General features: G+C 42.5%; 2 protein-coding genes across 2 annotated transcripts; both read left to right on the forward strand.

Moving 5' to 3' along the window:
- Window positions 1-1,626: 1,626 nt before the first annotated feature.
- Window positions 1,627-3,813, forward strand: tp53rk (TP53 regulating kinase). The gene is made up of 2 exons (XM_036532197.1): window positions 1,627-1,857; window positions 2,972-3,813. The coding sequence occupies exons 1-2, from the start codon at window positions 1,632-1,634 to the stop codon at window positions 3,454-3,456; spliced, it is 711 nt and encodes a 236-aa protein (XP_036388090.1). The 5' UTR covers window positions 1,627-1,631; the 3' UTR covers window positions 3,457-3,813.
- Window positions 3,814-13,965: 10,152 nt separating this feature from the next.
- On the forward strand, window positions 13,966-19,006 carry LOC118779780 (thyrotropin-releasing hormone receptor-like). Its single transcript, XM_036532033.1, has 2 exons — window positions 13,966-14,769; window positions 18,587-19,006. The coding sequence occupies exons 1-2, from the start codon at window positions 13,966-13,968 to the stop codon at window positions 19,004-19,006; spliced, it is 1,224 nt and encodes a 407-aa protein (XP_036387926.1).
- The last annotated feature ends 269 nt before the right edge of the window (window positions 19,007-19,275 follow it).

The following is a 19,275-nucleotide window of genomic DNA, read 5'->3' on the forward strand; positions in this document are numbered from 1 at the left end:
TTCTCTCTCCCTTTCTGTCTCTTTCTCTCTGTCCCTCATTCTGTCTGAGTAACAACGACTCCTGCAGCCCCACCCACCGTTGATCAGCGTTTACCCTGCCTCAGTGGACAAGACGCCTGGACCATCACTGCATCAGATCACCCATGATGTCCCTGCCCCTGCCCTGGCTACTGTTGGATGGAAGGTCCTACCTGAGTCTACCATAGCCATCCTTCCAGCCACCTAACAGTCCCTGCACTGAAGCAAAAAGCACTCATTCATCTGTCATTCATAACTCCTCATATACTGTCATTCCACATTTTGGCTACTTTTCCACTGTTTTCCAGGATTCTCTCGACCGCCTTTTGCTGGGGTCGGGGAATAATTTTCCAGTTTTTCCCAATTAGCTCTGGGTTTTCTGGTTTTTTGATTCCCTCTGGAAAACAACACTATTCTCAGCACATCATATCAGTTCAGTTGTAAAAATAGTGCCAGTACATGTAATATATAATGTTATATATGTAAAAAATCATGTGATTGACTGAAAGACTGTGAAGTGCACATCGTGCAATCTCCTACAAGTAGAAACTACTTATGGTACACTAAATTTCATAGTAGAATTTCAGAATAAACATTGAAATTAATTTGAGTGTTGTTTTTAATTCTTTAAATTAGCCTGCTAATGCCTGATGTCCTGACTTGTGTTTTGGACTCTTTTCTGTTGGGGCCATCAAGATGTGGCTGAATTTGGCTAATGGAGTGAGCCATTAAAATCATAATATTCTAGAACTTTTTATGACTCATGATTTATTGAAATAAAACGCTTAACCAAGTTCCCTGTTTGTATGATACCGATGACACCTTAAAAATGTGACCACCCTTTTTTCTTTGAGTACATTTTAAAAATGAAACGAAGAAGTCAAATACAACAAAACATAGCGTTGAGTAAACGGAAAAAGAACGCAAAACTGCAAACCGTTTCTGTGGTGACATGCGCATGCCATTCGTCACTCAAAAAAAAAAAAAATAAATAAAATAAAACATTCATTTGAAGTTGTACATATTTTAGCATAGCCCTCAAAGGAAATGGGTGAAAAACTAAATAGATCAAAATAATAAATTCTGGGACAAGCATTTTTAGTGCCTTTTGATCATATTCTTCACATGATTCAAGATTTAAATAAATAATTTTTAAAAAACTCTGAAGTCTGAAATCATTAATGAAGTAAGCTTAAGAGGTACTGTTACCTCTCTAGTAACATACAAGAATGGGATATTTAGCCAAGAGAATGATTAATTTCACCTCATCTGCAAACTTATCTACCTGCACACTCCTCGCACTAATTTTGGTATCATGGTAACACGATGCAACTGCGAATCGTCTTATCATTAATAAAGTCTTTAGCACCAACTAACCCAATTTTGCTTTTTATTGTCGTTACGCGGTAAAAAAAATGTGGCTTCGTGGCTATAACGAATGTTTGCTGTATGTAAGAGTATCGTAAAATCGGAGCTAACCGCTCTTTTCGACCAACCGCCACCGTTGCGCAATGTCTATGCCTGTGCAGCAGGTGGCGCACCCTTCAGCTCAGTGCTTTTTGAAGAACACCATAGAAGTATCTACGTACAGCAAGGCTCATGTGCCTGTAAAGATGGCGGCTGTGGAGGGTGAGAGTCATGTTCTGCAGTTTCTGAAGCGTGTGGAGCTGCTGAAGCAGGGCGCCGAGGCGCGCGTCTACAGGGGGGAGTTTTTGGGGAAGCCGGCCATAATGAAGGAGCGGTTCCCGAAGCTGTACCGGCACCCGGTCCTCGATGAGAAGCTCACCCGCCGCAGGACGGTGCAGGAGGTGCGCTCCCTACTGCGCTGCAGAAAAGCAGGTGAGTTTAACAGCCTATGCATGTTCGACTGGGTGCTTTAAACCTCCATAACGTTAGCATGGTAGCTATGGTATAGAAGCGTAAAATCCCACCTGTGGATGTTGCTAGTTAGCCAAGAGTTGTGCCTTACGGTAAATCAGCCTCTTGGGCCCGGTTTGTTGTTGTGGCTAGCATTTCCTCTTGTGCACCATACATGTCTCGCTAGGTTGTATTCCACAAGGCGTGTTTGGCCACCTTGGCACCCCGAAGACAGGGCTCGATGCTGTAAATAACTGGAAGCATTAACATAGTGAGAACTGGCAGAGCAGCTTCTCAGCTACAGTAGGGTAACTTTGTGTTGTGTTGTAACACGTTGTGTCACTTTACTTGCGGTTCTAACAGCTAACAGCCGTTTCCCTTATTTAGCAGAGTACAAAACGCAGGTAACTTTAGCTGACCAGTGCCTAAGGTTCAAAACAATACTATACCACTTCGCTGTAGTCAATTGTCCATTTATAACAAGTTACAAGGTTACGTTTACATTTATTCATTTACTTCGGCAAGTAGATACGCAGATAACGAATCGTTGGCACCGTCCTTGTAGTATATTGTGATTGTAGGGAGCATTTCTAGTTAAACTGTTAAACTGTTAACACCAATTTTCACAGGCTTGTATCACAACAACGTGCTTATCACTGATCTTTCGCAGCTACAAAAGTGGCGAACTGCCACCAGGCTTTTGTCTCGCGGGTTTAAATCGCCATCAGTTATACAACTGCTTGGGGGTAAATGTAATGTAGTCTGAATTGGTGCCATTTAAGATGAAGAGTGATCCTGCTGTTGGGACAGTTACGGGGAGCTCATTCCCCCGCCTGCAAGGAAGATTTCCTGGTGCCTAGCAATTTAAGGAAGCTACTGCCACTCAGCTATGGAAACAAAACAAATATGGTCTGTCGCGTGTCATTTCTGGGGGTAGCAACTTCAGTGAGCTACCGTGCAACACACACCCACTCAGGTGTGTAGCTAATATCCAGCTAGCTAGTGAAACAATCTTACTGAAGGCGAGTTGCATAAGTAATGATGTCACTGTTTCTACACACGCACATTCAACTATGCATTTTGTGTTCCCTTGCAGGCATCTCCGCCCCGGTCGTGTACTTTGTTGATTATACAACCCATTGCATTTTCCTAGAGGACATGGTGGGGTCCATCACTGTCCGAGACTACATAAACACTGCCCAGGTCTCCCAGAAAGATGCTCCGTGCCTCGAGGTGCTTGCTAAGAAGATGGGGCAGATTCTAGGGAAAATGCACGACGAAGATCTGATTCACGGGGATCTAACAACGTCCAACATGCTCCTAAGAAACGGCTCTGTGGACAGAGATGTAGACCTGGTGCTGATCGACTTCGGCCTCAGTTACATTTCTGCCTTGCCAGAGGACAAAGGAGTGGATCTCTATGTTCTGGAGAAGGCATTTTTGAGCACTCATCCCAACACAGAGGCCATGTTTGAGAAGTTGCTGAAGAGTTACGCCGCCTCTTCAAAAAAGTCTTCAGCCGTCATTAAGAAACTGGATGAAGTGAGGCTAAGGGGAAGAAAGAGGTCAATGGTTGGCTAACAGTGCTGGGAAGCCGAGTAAACAGATGCACTCATTAGAACTGTTATTGTTCTTCCAAGTCAGATGACTGCACTACTCCAGGGACACTTAACACAGCAGTGTATTGTGTTTTACAACGAATGGTTGCAGCACTTGATTTATTTTTTTTTTATTGTGGTCTTGTGTGTAATAAAACAAAATCAAATGCTGTCAGATGTTAGTGCCAAAGTGCAGTAAATTGATGCTGTTCAACTCCAACAAGAGAAACTAGGTAACAAGTAAGTAGTCTTCTATAAATAAAGCAATATCCTGGCAGCAGAGACAACCTTAACTTAATGCAGGGTTTTTTAAAACTTATTTACTGTGGCATTCTCATTCTTTACCATTTCATTTTTAGTTTGGGATGATATTCACAAGAAAAATGTTTCAGATAAATGGACATCAAAACATGTCTGGGAAGGTATCACAAAATTGAGTAAAACTGCTGTGAGAAAAATACCTACTTGTGTTATTGTGTCTGCATTATTATTATTTGAATGCAAGCCCAAAAGGAGGTAGGAATGCCCTTCACATTCAAGGAACATTCTTGGAACACAGTGCTGTCATTTTTAGAAGATCAAAATGCTTTGTGCTCCCGATATTGCAGTTCAGTCTGTCTGTCTTTGGTGTTGTGTGTGGAACAGTGATTGAGGAACAGAACGTCTCACGTTCAGATCTGGGGTGCCCAGACATGCGTATTGAAACATTACCCAGGAATGGGTCTCTGGGAGGTGGCTAGGCTGTTGGCCTTTTTTGAAAATGTGTGCGTTTCAGGCGTAGCTCCTCATCTGTCCTAACCAATCGAGTGTCACTCAAATCTGCGTGTGCGTCACATAGGGCATGTGGACTAAGATTGCCGATAATAAATGGGTGTTTCTGGATGTGTGTAGTTTCACTCAGACTTCCTCTTTCAAAACGCTGACAAGGGGAAGAACATGCTTCATATCTTCAAATGGTTGAGACAATGGCAGTTACCTTACTGATGCTCATCAGCTTGACATGTTCAGTATGTGGAGGTAAGGGAAGAAATTTTTTTCTGCATGTTAAGTGTAAATGTGTTGGCAGAAAAAGGCGCTCTGCAGTGTCCGTGTGCTGGGTACAAAGGTCACTTTTAGTTATGCATGCGCTGTTTGTTCAGCCTTTTTTAAAGATTGCCCTTTTTATTGATTAATCTTTTATTTTATGTTTACTGCAGGGCTTTGCAGCGTGTTCTGTGTATCTGTGTTTGTAGGGCAAATGAATGAAAGAATACGTGGATTACGAACATTACTGCTGCCTAAATGTCGAAGCCAACCTGAAACTGATAACTGCTTCAATGTGAAACAAAAGGGGATTTTGTTCTCGACTGTCCTGTGGTTCATGCTGTTGTATGACGAACTTAGAAGCTTTGAAAGAGAGACGTGCAAAGGCTCATTGAGCGCTCCACTGGCAACGTACCAACACAGGTGTAATTAGCTCCAAGAATTGTAAGAATATCTTATTCCCTTAAAGCTAAACGTCTTATCTGCTCAGTAAATGCTAGTAGTAATTTTGGTGAGTGTTGGAGTGTTGGATGTTCATTCTTTTTCGAGTGGTTCATGCTTAACTTCACAAGCCTATTGCATTGAATCCAACTTTGGCTTTCATTTGTTGTCTTGTAGACATTTGTTTATTGATTTAGAAAGTAGTTGGCTACATAAACTCTCAATGAATCGGTAGTGCTACCTAAGGTATTATCCTTACTTACGTTTAATAGTAGCACATCTGTCAGGTATATCCCAAAATGCGGCACACACTGTTAGTTGGCTGGCTTGCAGGATTGCAAAACTTAATTTGCTTACCTGTAGTGTGCTACCAAATGTTAACTGGTCATTTCAGCTGAAATGGAAGTGGAAATGAAGTTGAAAGGGATATTCTTAACATTCTTGCCAATCATCTGGCCTACATGAACAAACCATTGGCAACAGAGGCCTATGCTGAAAACAATTAAGTCGTGTCATCAGTAGACATGGAGCAATAACATTACTAATAAATATTAATTACACATTACACAGTATACCATGCTACATGAATGTTGTCATGCTGACAAGGTTCATTGATGAACTAGCATTCTAATTCACGACTATTGACAATGTATTGAAGCGTGTGTTCTGTGTACGTTTGAGGTTCACTGGAGAAGTCAGGCTCGAAACACTGCTCAGCTGGCGATGATGTGGATTTAGGATGTACATTTATGGAGCCTTCAGGCACGCAGCTGAAGGACATCGCCGTGAAGTGGGAGATGGAGGGTCCGCGTGGATACACTGTGTATCTGTTTGAGGGGAACAAACCGGAGGTGAATCGGAGTGGAGCTGCTGTAGATTTGGAGGGGCTACAGCGTGGCAATGCCTCCCTGCACCTGTCCAACATCACGGTGCAAGATGAGGGGCTCTACACCTGTACAGTCATAATAACGCCCAAAACCTACCAGGCTACGGTCATGCTGGAAGTGTCAGGTAATTGTATGATGAAGTTTTGCTCATTTGTAAAAGCAATGCTTATGTACTTTGTGTGCTCCTGTGATTGGGTCAAGATCATCCATTGTGTTTAGATGATCAGAGAGGCAGACCACTGCATTCAATTCCACAAATACGCAGACCTAGATATTGTCACCAAGATGTCCACTTTAAATAAGTGGTGCCTTGTTGATTCATAATTACCGGAATCATAATAAAAAATGACAACATGTTGCAAAGAAAAAATGTACATGTTAGATAACTTCTGCTTTGAAAAGTTAAAGAATATATTACACTTTTATTGTAGTAGTATTGCACAAATGGATATTATTCATAGATAATGCATTTTATTCCAGATGCATGCGCACTCATTCATCTAATATGTTTACTCATTCAAACCTATTCAGCATGCAGAACCGTTGATAACATTCAGTACCTTGGTGTGGCTTTTTCCATCAAGCTGGCAGGATCTTTTTAGCAACTGATTTATCTCCTAAATAGTGCTGCTCTTCAATGTGTGAATGGGTTACTTGCAATATTCACCTTGTTTCTTTCTTAGTATACTCACAAAATGAGATTTATGTGGTAAATTAATATTAATCTCAGTACCTAATATTCCAATATTTCACATCTCTACAGAATTTCATGATTGACTGTATCAAATACCTTGGATAAATCATTGCAATCTCCAATTCAGATATCGTAAGATTTTCTAACACTTCTGCAGTGGTCACAGATGTGCAGTTGCTAGTTTTAATGTGCTAGCTTTAATGTAGCCATGTGCTTGCTGTGTTTGAATTGTTACATCCAAACATAATGTGGCGGGATGGGGAGTGGGCATTCAGAATGGAAGGATAGAATTTCGCCATTAGCTCATTTTGAGCAGAGTGGAACGTTGACGCCTCTGCGGTGTTCCAAACAGTGGCACCAACGGTGGCGCTCCCTGATGAGGTCACAGTGACAGAGGGTGAGGAGAAGACCCTCCGCTGTGACATCGACAGGTTCTACCCGAGTCAGTTAGAGGTGGCCTGGTTTGTCAGGTACGGCTGGAGCCCGGAGCCCGCGGCCGTCTCCCGGGGCGTCTGCACGGACAACCTGGGGCCCAACGGCGACGGCACCTTCAGCGCCCTCAGTCGCTTCACCGTGCAAGGTAACACGTCGGTGAACAACGACGCGACCTACACCTGCCAGATAAAGCACAGGTCTTACCCTAAGCCTCACGGCGTGAACGTCACTCTGAGAGTCCAAGGTTAGACATTCTTCATGGTGTAATAATGGGAATTAGCTTTCAAAATTTTGCCCTGCACAGTGCACTAATCTTGAAAAATGTGGTCTATCTCCAGCTCCACAACTCCCTTATGACATCACCGCATTAATAGCGGGTACCATGGTCACCAGTATTTCTCTGGTTTTGCTTGTAGTTGGATTAGTATTCATCTACTGGAAATATTTTCAGAAAGGTAAGTTTAATATGTCTTTAATTACATTTGCCTGTTGCCAATCCCATGTTGTGGGTCAGTATATGTTATTGTTTGTAAAGGATGTGTTACAGAACTTGAGGCTTATCGAGGCTTATGTAGTTGGCATGAAGTTTCATTTAACACTCCTTTTTTTAGACTGTTTAGATTTCTGAACATGATGAAATGATGAGCCCTCTCTTTTTTGCTTAAAACTCCCTGCAGGGAGTATGATAGTCATCAGGATCAAAATCCTGAAAATGATGGTTCAGCTAAGGCGAGACTCCTGTTGTGTCCCTTTTCTCAGTTCCTCCGAGTGTCTCAGAGATTATCAAACCAGCTATAATATTTGCCAAAGCGCCAACGGAGTTGAAGTGCAGCGTCACGGGTTACAGACTGAGAAACATCAAAGTGAGGTGGCTGAAGCTGAGGCCAGATCCTGGCAGGGACACTGCAGCGACAAGCAGCACGTGCTCGGAGACCTCCTCTTTAAATGGCTGGGAAGACCTGAGTGACCGAGCTGTGCCGCACACGGGCCACATGCATCTCACGTCCTTGCTCAGTGTCCAGCTGACCATCCCCGAGGACAAGACGAAATATCGGTGCATTGTGCATTATGGCAATAAAGCAATCACAAGAGAGACCGTCCTGAATGTTAAAGGTCAGTGGAACGTTTTCTCTTTTCAATCGAATTAACAAAGATGACCGGAAGAAACAGTAAGTGGCTGGGTCACAAGAGCTTTTTTGGGTTTAAAATGTACTTTCGGGGCTCCGAAGTAGCTCAATCATTAAGGTGCTCACCTCGAGTGCAAGCTGGGTTCAATCCCAGTCATGTCACCAGTAAGTGATGATCAGGAGCCCATAGTGGTGGAACTAATTGGCTTTGTTCCACTGGGGATGGGGGTGGGTAGGTCAGCCAAGGTTCCCTTGTCTCAACGCTCTGAGGCACTGTGCAATTCATCAGGGGCTTATGATTTTCTGGGATGATGTCAGTGGATTATGGCCTGTCCTCTGATGAGCACCCACTCTGCTGTAGTGAGCTATGTGACTAGCAGAGTAAAACATAGCTTTTGGCTGCATGTGAGTGTATTAGGAGGATTGCATTCACCTCTCTACAGCGCAGAGGTTGTCGTGGTGAGATGAGCCAAAAATACAATCAGCTATTCCATTCCAAAATAGGGTTCCTGGGTGTTAGGGTTAGGATTAGAGGTGAAAGCTTTAAAACACACTTGGTACAGTTGCTGAAGTTGTCCCTTTGGGATTCCTTAGTTCGTCCATCCTTTCTTCAAATCACAAGTGTGCCTCCTACACCGGAAATGGGGAAGCCGCTGGTTTTGTGCTGCCGCGTAGAAAAATTCTATCCGAAGGATGTGCACCTGGAGTGGTCCAGACAAGGAGAGCCGGTGAAGAACATCACGCAGTTTGGGCCCTTCTCCGACACTGACAGTGAGCACAGTGTGTGGAGCAAGACCGAGCTGGTGGTGGCCAAAGAGGACGACAGGGCGATGTTCACCTGTCGGGTCTATCACGACAGCTTCCCTGAGCCTGGCTACGAGGACGTCACCTATCAGATCAATACACAAGGTGAGGCAGATAATCTCTACCATCTTAATGTCTGCGCATTTGTAGTGCAGAAGGAGGAGAATTTTCTAGAAGATGTTCTGTAACAGCATGCAGAAAATAATGACAATGCAGAGCACAGAATCAATCAGCTTTAAGGTCTTTACAGACCTTTACAGACTGTTTAAGAGGACTGTTATACATTGAGAAAACTGTGGGAAACTCTAAGTTAATTCTATCTATGAATTAAGAATTTATGTGACATTTTATGCAAGAGCTCTTAATAAGTCCAATGATGGCTAAGTTAATCAAGTGTCACAAATGAAAAAGTAACCCCTGCTAATATTCATTACTCAAAGTTAAAAACAAAGGGCATTGTGAAATGGATAGAGGCCTGATTTAATACATTGAGCATTCAGTGCATTAACTCATCTAAAACTGCACCACATATAGGTCATCTACTTTATAAGGGCTTCAACATGTTGGATTGAGTATTTTCCTTGGAGTTAATCTGAAAATATCTTTTGATTTTATATACTTTATATAGAAATGACTCTGTGTCTGATCAGATATAAATGTCAAGCCACAGAGTTGATTGCCTCCATGGACCGGCCATAGGCGGAGTTTGACATAGCACACACACGTACACAGTTAGAAAATGCTCAGCAACAGTGTCGGCTGTTTTTACAGTAGGCTTGTAAAATATATGTACACAAATATATTAAATAACCAGTGTCCTGCCTAGTGTAGATGAATCAGAAAGATAACTAGCTGAATCACTGAATGCACAAGAGAGGGAACTCACATCTAACGTCGCACGTCACAATGTGCCATGTCACATGACGAGTGCTCAAAAATAATTTATTACAAAAATAATAAAACAGAATTCAGATTTATTACTTACAATCATTTTATTTTATTGGATTACTTAAAATATTTTACAAGAAATATTTTCATTGGACCTATTTTAGACTCAATGTAGTGACATATTTCCGCCGCTAGGGGGGTCATACCCCCCACCCCCGCAAACTCCGCATATGACTCTCAGATTGCCTTTCCGCCTCTGCCTCTGTCAGGCACGCCTCCGAACGTGATGTTCATCAAATGTGACCCTCCGCGGCCCAGAGCGGGCGAGGCCTGCACCCTCAGCTGCTGCCTGAGCGACTTCCACCCCGACTGCGTCTCCGTCGCTTGGCAGAGGAACAGCCAGCCGGTCCGCGGCGGCGTCTTCAGCTCCCCGCCTGTCCTCAACCTCAACGGCCTCCACTCCCTGTGGAGCTTCCTCCGGCTGACTCCCACCGAGCGGGACCACGGCTCCGTCTTCAGGTGCCTGGTGGCGCACAGCGCCCTGGCGGAGCCGGAGGAAAGGGAGTACACGCTCAGCTTGCGCTCGTGATGTCGCTCTTGTGTTGTTGCTCGCCCACAAAGTCAGACGTCCTGATTTGACTTGCCAATCATATCGGCAGCGGCTGACTGAGGAGAAGAACATTAGACCGTATAATGGGGGGACTCCTGAGTAGCTTATTGGCTGAGCCATTCACTTTGAGTGCAAGCTGAGCTCCATGGCCATGGTTTGATCCCAGCCATGCCATTTGTCGATAATGAGCGATGAAGCAAAATGGCTTTGCTCTGCGGGGGACAGGGGTTGGTAGGTCAGCCGGGGCTTCCTTGACTTGATTTGTCAGGCGCCTGCGAGTTGCTCAGATGATGTCAGTGAAGTAGCGCCTATCCTCCAGTGAGCGCCTGCTCTGCTATAATGCACCGTATAGCTCAAAAAGTAGCCTTTGGCTGCATGCAAGTCTATCAGATGACTGCATTCATCTCGCCTCGGCGCCCCTTGGCGAAATGAAGTGGTTTTTGGCAGTTGTCGCTGTGAGAGGAGCCTAATGTACAATTACCAGTTCCAAAATAGCGCCGCATTAAAAGGTAAAAGGCAAAAACAAAGTTTAATATGGGGTCAGAGAAAGAACATGGAAATGGCATGCCGTTTAGCCAAAAATGAGCTTTTTGCTGGCATATGAAGAAAACCTTGAACTGTGTCAAGGAGTGGATGTCAGCAGCAGGGATGGGATGGGTGATAGTGGCAATTTGCAGGAGATAAACTGAAAAGCTTGTCAGAAAACCAGAAGCATAAAAACTATTTGAGTTTGAGGTTTTTGTGATAAGTAGGGGCTCATACAGAGTAAAGAGAGGACATATGGAGAAGCAAAATATCGGGCATAAACTGACTGGTAAACTGTATGATAATATTTTTTTGTTTAAGTTCTATTTTATTTTGCCAAGTTCATATTTCATTATGAACTTTCTGCTCGATATTAGTATTTGATGTTTACCTGCAATTCTCAATGACTTGCACTCAATTTTACACTTAGTGTTTAGTTTATTAATGTGCACAGTGTTGGTGTCTTTCTGTAGATGTGAGCTCTTTTTTTAGCCGTTTGTGTTTTGTGGTGTATGTTTGCGTATGTGTTCATGCAAGCTTTTGTCAATTTATTTGTGTACAGGCATTTTTAGTGGTGTGCTTGTGCATTTCAGTGTTGAATTATTGTCCGGATGGATTCTTTCACGAAACACAGTCTGTTGTACTGAATAATTTATCACTAATATGCATCATAAAATGCAATATACAGACATTTCTTCAAGGGTGTTTTCAGAATGAAGTCAAAAATAACACGGGCCACATGCTGTCTGTCATGCTGATTCTAGGAAATGTAGAAAAAGGAACAGTCTTTGATGCATTATCACAGTTCAAAGCTCTGCAGACACTCTTTGAAGGCTGATGCATTAGACTAACTCTTAATAACACTAAATTGCCAAATTAATAGACTCCATATTTACAGCAGCATTTAAATCATTAAGAGAGGGTCACAGGAATGCAAGCCTCCTGATTAAAGTAGAATTTTAAATTAGTTATATTCTTGGGGGGTCACAGTTCTTTTTAATCCAGAAACATTTTATTTTGACAGCCAATATTGTAAATGAGGCCAGAGCCCCCACAAATTACATTGTCTAGGTACCTGACAATGACTTCTTTAAATGCAGTGTTTATTACCATAAAAATATTCTTATTTGCTCAATATTAATGCCACCCCATTCTTCAAAGAAGATTTTTCCGATTACATTAATCTTTTATTGTTAGCTTCCCAGGCCCAGAGGACGAGATGGGTTTTTTTTTGTAGTTTTTTTTTGTTTGTTTGTTTGCTTGTGTATTTTTAGTTCTAAGTCTGCCTCACATAACTCAAAAACAGAGGGTCTGGTCTGGATGGCACTTGGTCAGGCATACAATGTGGCTGCTCCTAAAACTGATTTAAAAAGCGGTCAGCCCTTGGCAATGCCCAGTATGGTTTAAATCCTGGTTTTTGCGCTTTCCTGCAATTCCTGTGACCCCCTGATGAAAAAATGCAGGAGGTTTAATATTTGTTGTCATTAATGTCTAAATAGTGTCCTAATGGGATTGTGGAGGGATACCTGCTCTGTTATTGCATATGTTGTTACATTGCATGTAATGTGCAGACATACAAGTTTTGCATATGTTTTAGGCTGTCATGTCCACACTATGTCACTGTGTATGGTAGCCATGCCAATCTTTTACGCTAGAATTTTGGACACTACTCAAATCCTCCAGACTGTTAGACATCACTTTCATTACTGAACAACAGAAGCAATATTTTGTTTGGTGAATACACATAAAATTAGTTAAATCCCATGCCTCCTCATCTGCTGCTCATGCAATCTCCACATTTTGCACAATGGCCCATATTGTGGCATTCCTTTGAAGTATGTTGTCATATGCCTCCTCATATATTCTGGCAGCTATGCTGCATATGATGAATACAGGTGTATATACATGAAAGCCAGTTCTTGTCATCTGTGACCTACATAACCCTCAAAATTTTGAAAAAGGGGTCACAATGTGATGAGACTTATGTACTCCTGTTGTCATTGGTTACATTTCAGGTTGGAGACATTTATGCTGGTAAAAAAGGCATTCTATACTATTACATACTATATTTCCTAAAAGGCTATTTATATGTTTTGTCCTAGAAGGGTGATGATAGTCACTGGAATAGATGCAATTAAATGGCACTTGCCCACTCCAGGGGAACTAATCCGTACTTAGCAAATCAAATTTTCACAGATTTTGATCCCCAATAATCATTTAATCTGGTCCAATTCGTTGTAAATCATTAAGCTGAAGTTAGCTACATGTGTGGGTTTTTCCCCATCTTTTTCATCTAAACCACCTACGGGGCCCCTATTGCAATGGAGTATGCATGTCTATCGGGGAAGAGGGCAGGGACAGTATTTATTTGTTTTTCAGTACAGCCCTGAAAACGCCAAATGAATACAGAGTTAATGTTAGCATTTCTGAGAGGGAGGCAGAGTCGGCGAGGGAGAGGGAGTGAGCGCGGGAGAGAAGTATTGTTCATCATTCTGTACCTGGAACGACGCAGCATGCAGAGAGGTCTCCAGTCTGTGAAGATCGAGACGGCACTGTACCAGTGCACACTGTCACACACTGCACATCGCGCACTGGGGAACCTGAGAGGGACCGCTGTTCAGAAGAAATAAACCTGTTGTGCCATGGTAAATTGTAGTGTAGTCGTTTTACGAGTAAATTTACCACTCTCTTTCCCTATTCCGTTGCTTTTTGTTGCTTTCTTGGCGTGTGTGCGCAACTGTTAGAATAAACAGGAGAGTATTTCTTAACCACAGCAAAATAAGAAGAGTTTAAATGTGTCAATACGCTTTATTTTTCCTTTTTGTAACGGCAGAAATTTCACTTGAATTTAAATGCATTTATATGTACTTGGTGTCATTTTATACATCACCTGAAACAATATGAACGTTATGATTTGTGTTTTCGTAATTGTATCAGACCGTCTCTCTCTCCCTCTCTCCCCACAGGTTTCTCGTTCCATATGACAACTTGTGATGTCTTTACAGCGCGTCATTGACAGAACGTTTACAGCTAGATCTATATATCGACCGCTCTCAGGATGGAGAACACTTCTGTGACTATCCCGTTTGAATTTAATGCCACTGTAAACGAAGCCGGAGCTCTGTCCAAGATGCCCCAGAACTCACTCGCTGTGCAGGTTGTCACCATTCTTCTTGCGCTAGTGATATGTGGAATTGGCATTGCAGGTAACATCATGGTAGTGCTCGTTGTGCTCCGTACAAAACACATGATGACCCCGACGAATTACTATCTGGTCAGCCTGGCCATTGCGGACCTGATCGTCCTGTTCGCCGCGGGTCTGCCAAATATCTCTGAAGTTGTCGCCTCCTGGGTGTACGGCTACGCCGGGTGCCTTTGCATCACTTACCTACAATATTTGGGCATTAACGTCTCCTCTTGTTCTATCACAGCATTTACAGTTGAGCGATACATTGCAATTTGTCACTCAATTAAAGCGCAATTTATCTGCACCGTGTCCCGCGCAAAGAAGATCATCGCGTGCGTTTGGATTTTCACATCTGTGTATTGCGTAATGTGGTTCTTTTTAGTAAATACGAACGAGACGGTCTACGCCGATGGGGTGGTGGTCAGGTGTGGCTATCGTGTCTCCAGAAACCTCTACATGCCAATATACTTTTTGGACTTTACTTTGTTTTATGTAATACCACTTATTTTGGCCACTGTCTTGTACGGTCTAATCGCCAGGATTTTGTTCATGAACCCCCTGCCCACTGATCTCAACGACAGAGCTGATAACGTTTCATTTCACCAAGGACGGACAAACAGCACCATAAAGATGTCCTGTAAGTCCAACAGAGGAGCGGTGTCATCAAGGAAACAGGTAGCCTTCCCATGTGGTATAAACTCATTTTCACAAGAATACATGAGATTGTCAGTTGTTGGAACCAAACTACACAAAACCTTCGTTTACATTTATCGGTATAGTGAGACAGGAGTACATTATGTTGTTTCACGACGCCGACTTCGTTACGCAAGATTAGAGTTTATGAATTATCATTGTACATAATTTATTCACACATATACATCTACAGAAACCATGATGTCCAACAATGTCAAAGCAACGCCATTCGACTGAGTTTAATTCTGCTCAATCAATAAATCTTACTTTAGTTCAGCCAAGAAAAGTTACATTTTATTTCCACATATCAATCTACGTAGGTTATAAATGTTACGCGCAATTATTTTGGTAAAAAAAATGCCACCATCAGTGGTTCTAGTATAAAAGTGTACTATAAAAACAACTGGTATAATAATTTGGTTATCTCTTATCTTGTGTATCTAGCAAGATAACTGAATGTCCCTTCGTTTAGTAGAGTAATTTAGTGTCACGTGCATCTCCTGTCATTTGTGAAGATTTTTACCTGCAATGTGTGCTTTATCTCTTTTGTCTTTGTAAAGTATGTGGTTACTGGTCAGAGTTATAGAGTTTTTTTAGATGAACGTAATAAGGCTAACATCTTATGCTGAACATTTTATGTGGCAGTATTGCATTGTATATGGCCGCATATCTCCTGTTTTGAGGTTGTGAGACATTGTTATGTGTGTATAGCTGTTTCTGTTCATACCAAGGCCAGACTTTGTCAGTAACTGAATCTAAATACTATGTACAACAAGGTGCTCACAAAAAAGGGACATTGACATGATCTGCCTATTGGCTCAATGGGACAGACCTCTACATACAAATCCTTTGCCGACCACCCTTAGAATTTATTGTTTGATTTAATATCAAGTATGAAAATTGCATGGCTGTGTTGATCAATTGAATGGTCACATGGGCATAGATAATGGTTACTCATACGAATTAACAATATGAAGAAAGATTCACATGAAGAAAGCTGGTTTCGGTTTATTTTTCCAACCAGGCAGGTAAACCTCACATCAATCTGCTTTTTAAAATGCCCTTGTGTGTGACAGTGTGGGAGCAGGCCCTTATCATAAAATTGCACTGTGGACCCCTGCTGTGTTCAGTGTGAAATGCCCCTTCCCCTGCCCACTGATCTCAACGACAGAGCTGATAACGTCTCATTTCACCAAGGACGGACAAACAGCACCATAAAGATGTCCTGTAAGTCCAACAGAGGAGCGGTGTCATCAAGGAAACAGGTAGCCTTCCCATGTGGTATAAACTCATTTTCACAAGAATACATGAGATTGTCAGTTGTTGGAACCAAACTACACAAAACCTTCGTTTACATTTATCGGTATAGTGAGACAGGAGTACATTATGTTGTTTCACGACGCCGACTTCGTTACGCAAGATTAGAGTTTATGAATTATCATTGTACATAATTTATTCACACATATACATCTACAGAAACCATGATGTCCAACAATGTCAAAGCAACGCCATTCGACTGAGTTTAATTCTGCTCAATCAATAAATCTTACTTTAGTTCAGCCAAGAAAAGTTACATTTTATTTCCACATATCAATCTACGTAGGTTATAAATGTTACGCGCAATTATTTTGGTAAAAAAAATGCCACCATCAGTGGTTCTAGTATAAAAGTGTACTATAAAAACAACTGGTATAATAATTTGGTTATCTCTTATCTTGTGTATCTAGCAAGATAACTGAATGTCCCTTCGTTTAGTAGAGTAATTTAGTGTCACGTGCATCTCCTGTCATTTGTGAAGATTTTTACCTGCAATGTGTGCTTTATCTCTTTTGTCTTTGTAAAGTATGTGGTTACTGGTCAGAGTTATAGAGTTTTTTTAGATGAACGTAATAAGGCTAACATCTTATGCTGAACATTTTATGTGGCAGTATTGCATTGTATATGGCCGCATATCTCCTGTTTTGAGGTTGTGAGACATTGTTATGTGTGTATAGCTGTTTCTGTTCATACCAAGGCCAGACTTTGTCAGTAACTGAATCTAAATACTATGTACAACAAGGTGCTCACAAAAAAGGGACATTGACATGATCTGCCTATTGGCTCAATGGGACAGACCTCTACATACAAATCCTTTGCCGACCACCCTTAGAATTTATTGTTTGATTTAATATCAAGTATGAAAATTGCATGGCTGTGTTGATCAATTGAATGGTCACATGGGCATAGATAATGGTTACTCATACGAATTAACAATATGAAGAAAGATTCACATGAAGAAAGCTGGTTTCGGTTTATTTTTCCAACCAGGCAGGTAAACCTCACATCAATCTGCTTTTTAAAATGCCCTTGTGTGTGACAGTGTGGGAGCAGGCCCTTATCATAAAATTGCACTGTGGACCCCTGCTGTGTTCAGTGTGAAATGCCCCTTCCCTATTCTTTAGGTAGGTTGGCAAAACTCAGGTTTGGAGAATACACGACCACCACATGAATTTCTAAAGCCTGTAGTGGTTTCTTTAACAAACTGTTTGTTATATAAGATTGAAATGGCCAGTGCTATGTGTAGTAGACTGCAAGTAACACATGTAATCACAGTCCTGTGGGCAGTGATGGCTATGGAAGGCTGTTGCCATTGGTTCAGTTGCTCACTAATGAGACTGACATGGCAGTCATTTGGTCATGTCCAGGGTAAGGAGGGATATTCACCATATAACGAGGCCAGCCTCTTGATCCATCACGGCTCGTGAAACCGTGGTTGTTATGATTTCTACTGCAATTATATTGTGAGCGCAGGAGCACTGCAGGGTTAACCCTGAATCAGAAACGCTGAGAGTGCGACAGTGAATCAAGCAGCATCAAGATGTTAGAAAATGGATTCACCACTCAGCTGGGGATAGGACTGACTCCTCTATTCCAGGCTGGCTGATTATGTGGAGTCAAATAAAACTGGAGTGAAATAAATAAATAAAAAAAATGTCATGGTAACCAGTGGCTTGTTCAGTCCTCTGGAAAATGTTGGTTTCTGTGAAGATGTCCTCAGTCTAATTTTCTGCTATTTGAGTACTCTACCATCCATGAACCATTGTGGTTTTCTTTTAACTGTAAACACCCCGGCATTGATATTTACTTATTATATCTTAAATGATGGAACTATCTCTCAGTCAAGTTTTCTTGCCCACTGCCTGCAAGTTGTCTCTGTGTGTTGGAATGAGCTTCTCCTTTCAGTCAGAACGGCTGAAACACTGGCCATCCCTCATCACAGACAGAAGACCCACCTCTCCAGGCTATACCTCAACCCCCTTCCCAAGCTTGATGCTTTGTCTTGCTTATGTGCAATTATATATGCGGAAGTGTACTTCAGAGTTTCATGTAATTGGGTTTGTGGAGGTTTACTTGAATGTGGTATGTGTCGTATTTGGAATGGTATAGTCTTTAAGTTGTACATATTGCTTTGAACATACATGTCAATCCAGGCACACGTTTGTGATCTCAGCACTACATTTGACACTGACACTTGTTCATGTGAGTTAAGTGATGTCCTGCTTGTTCGACTTTTCATGCCACTTTATAAGATGCACTGTATAAGTTGCTGTGGAGACGAGCATCTGCCAAATGACAATAATGTAATGTAATATGAAAGTTTAGTATAATGGTATAATCTGTCTAACTTTATCTGACTAAATATCTCTGAAGAGGGACATGCCATGGTGGACACAACAGAGCTTTCCAAAGTGTAACCCTAGTTCGAAAGGTCAAGCTTTGTAGGCAGACTTTATTCCACTTTGCTTCCTACCCCTTGCAGGTTACAAAGATGTTAGCAGTGGTGGTGGTCCTGTTTGCCCTTCTCTGGATGCCTTACCGGACCCTGGTGGTGGTGAACTCCCTCATGGACCCACCTTACCTCAACGTCTGGTTCCTGCTCTTCTGCCGTATGTGCATCTATACCAACAGCGCCATCAACCCCATCATCTACAACCTGATGTCGCAGAAGTTCCGGGCCGCCTTCCGGAAGCTGTGCAAGTGTCGGCGCCAGCGTCCGGAGAAGGTGACCAGGTACACCATGCCCGTGTACTACAGCGCCATCAAGGACTCCTCCCACGAGAGCACCACCGACCATGACATCACCGAGCAGGAGGACGTCGGCGGCAGTCCCGCCGTGGGGAAGAGGGTCAACTTCACGGACGAGTGCGGCAACGTCAGCTCCATGTTCAGCATTGCCTGACCAGCGCCCGTCCCTGCTCTCTCGTCTCGGAGCCGGGTCTCCGCAGCGGAGGCAGACAGAGGCAGCAAGCGTCTCCAGGAACACCTGTGAGGAGAGATCGGATCAGCATGCCCCATGTGCAGGTCATGCATCATCTAACAGCATCAAAAGGATAGATTTTTACAGAATAGATCATGCTCACAATTAAGCTGAAGCCACGTCTGTGGATGGATTAGCTAACCACTGTAAATACACATCACATTGTTTTACTGCTTACCATCAGCTTATCA

The sequence above is a fragment of the Megalops cyprinoides genome, chromosome 6, assembly GCF_013368585.1.
Source record: "Megalops cyprinoides isolate fMegCyp1 chromosome 6, fMegCyp1.pri, whole genome shotgun sequence".
NCBI classification, from domain to species: Eukaryota; Metazoa; Chordata; class Actinopteri; order Elopiformes; family Megalopidae; genus Megalops; species Megalops cyprinoides.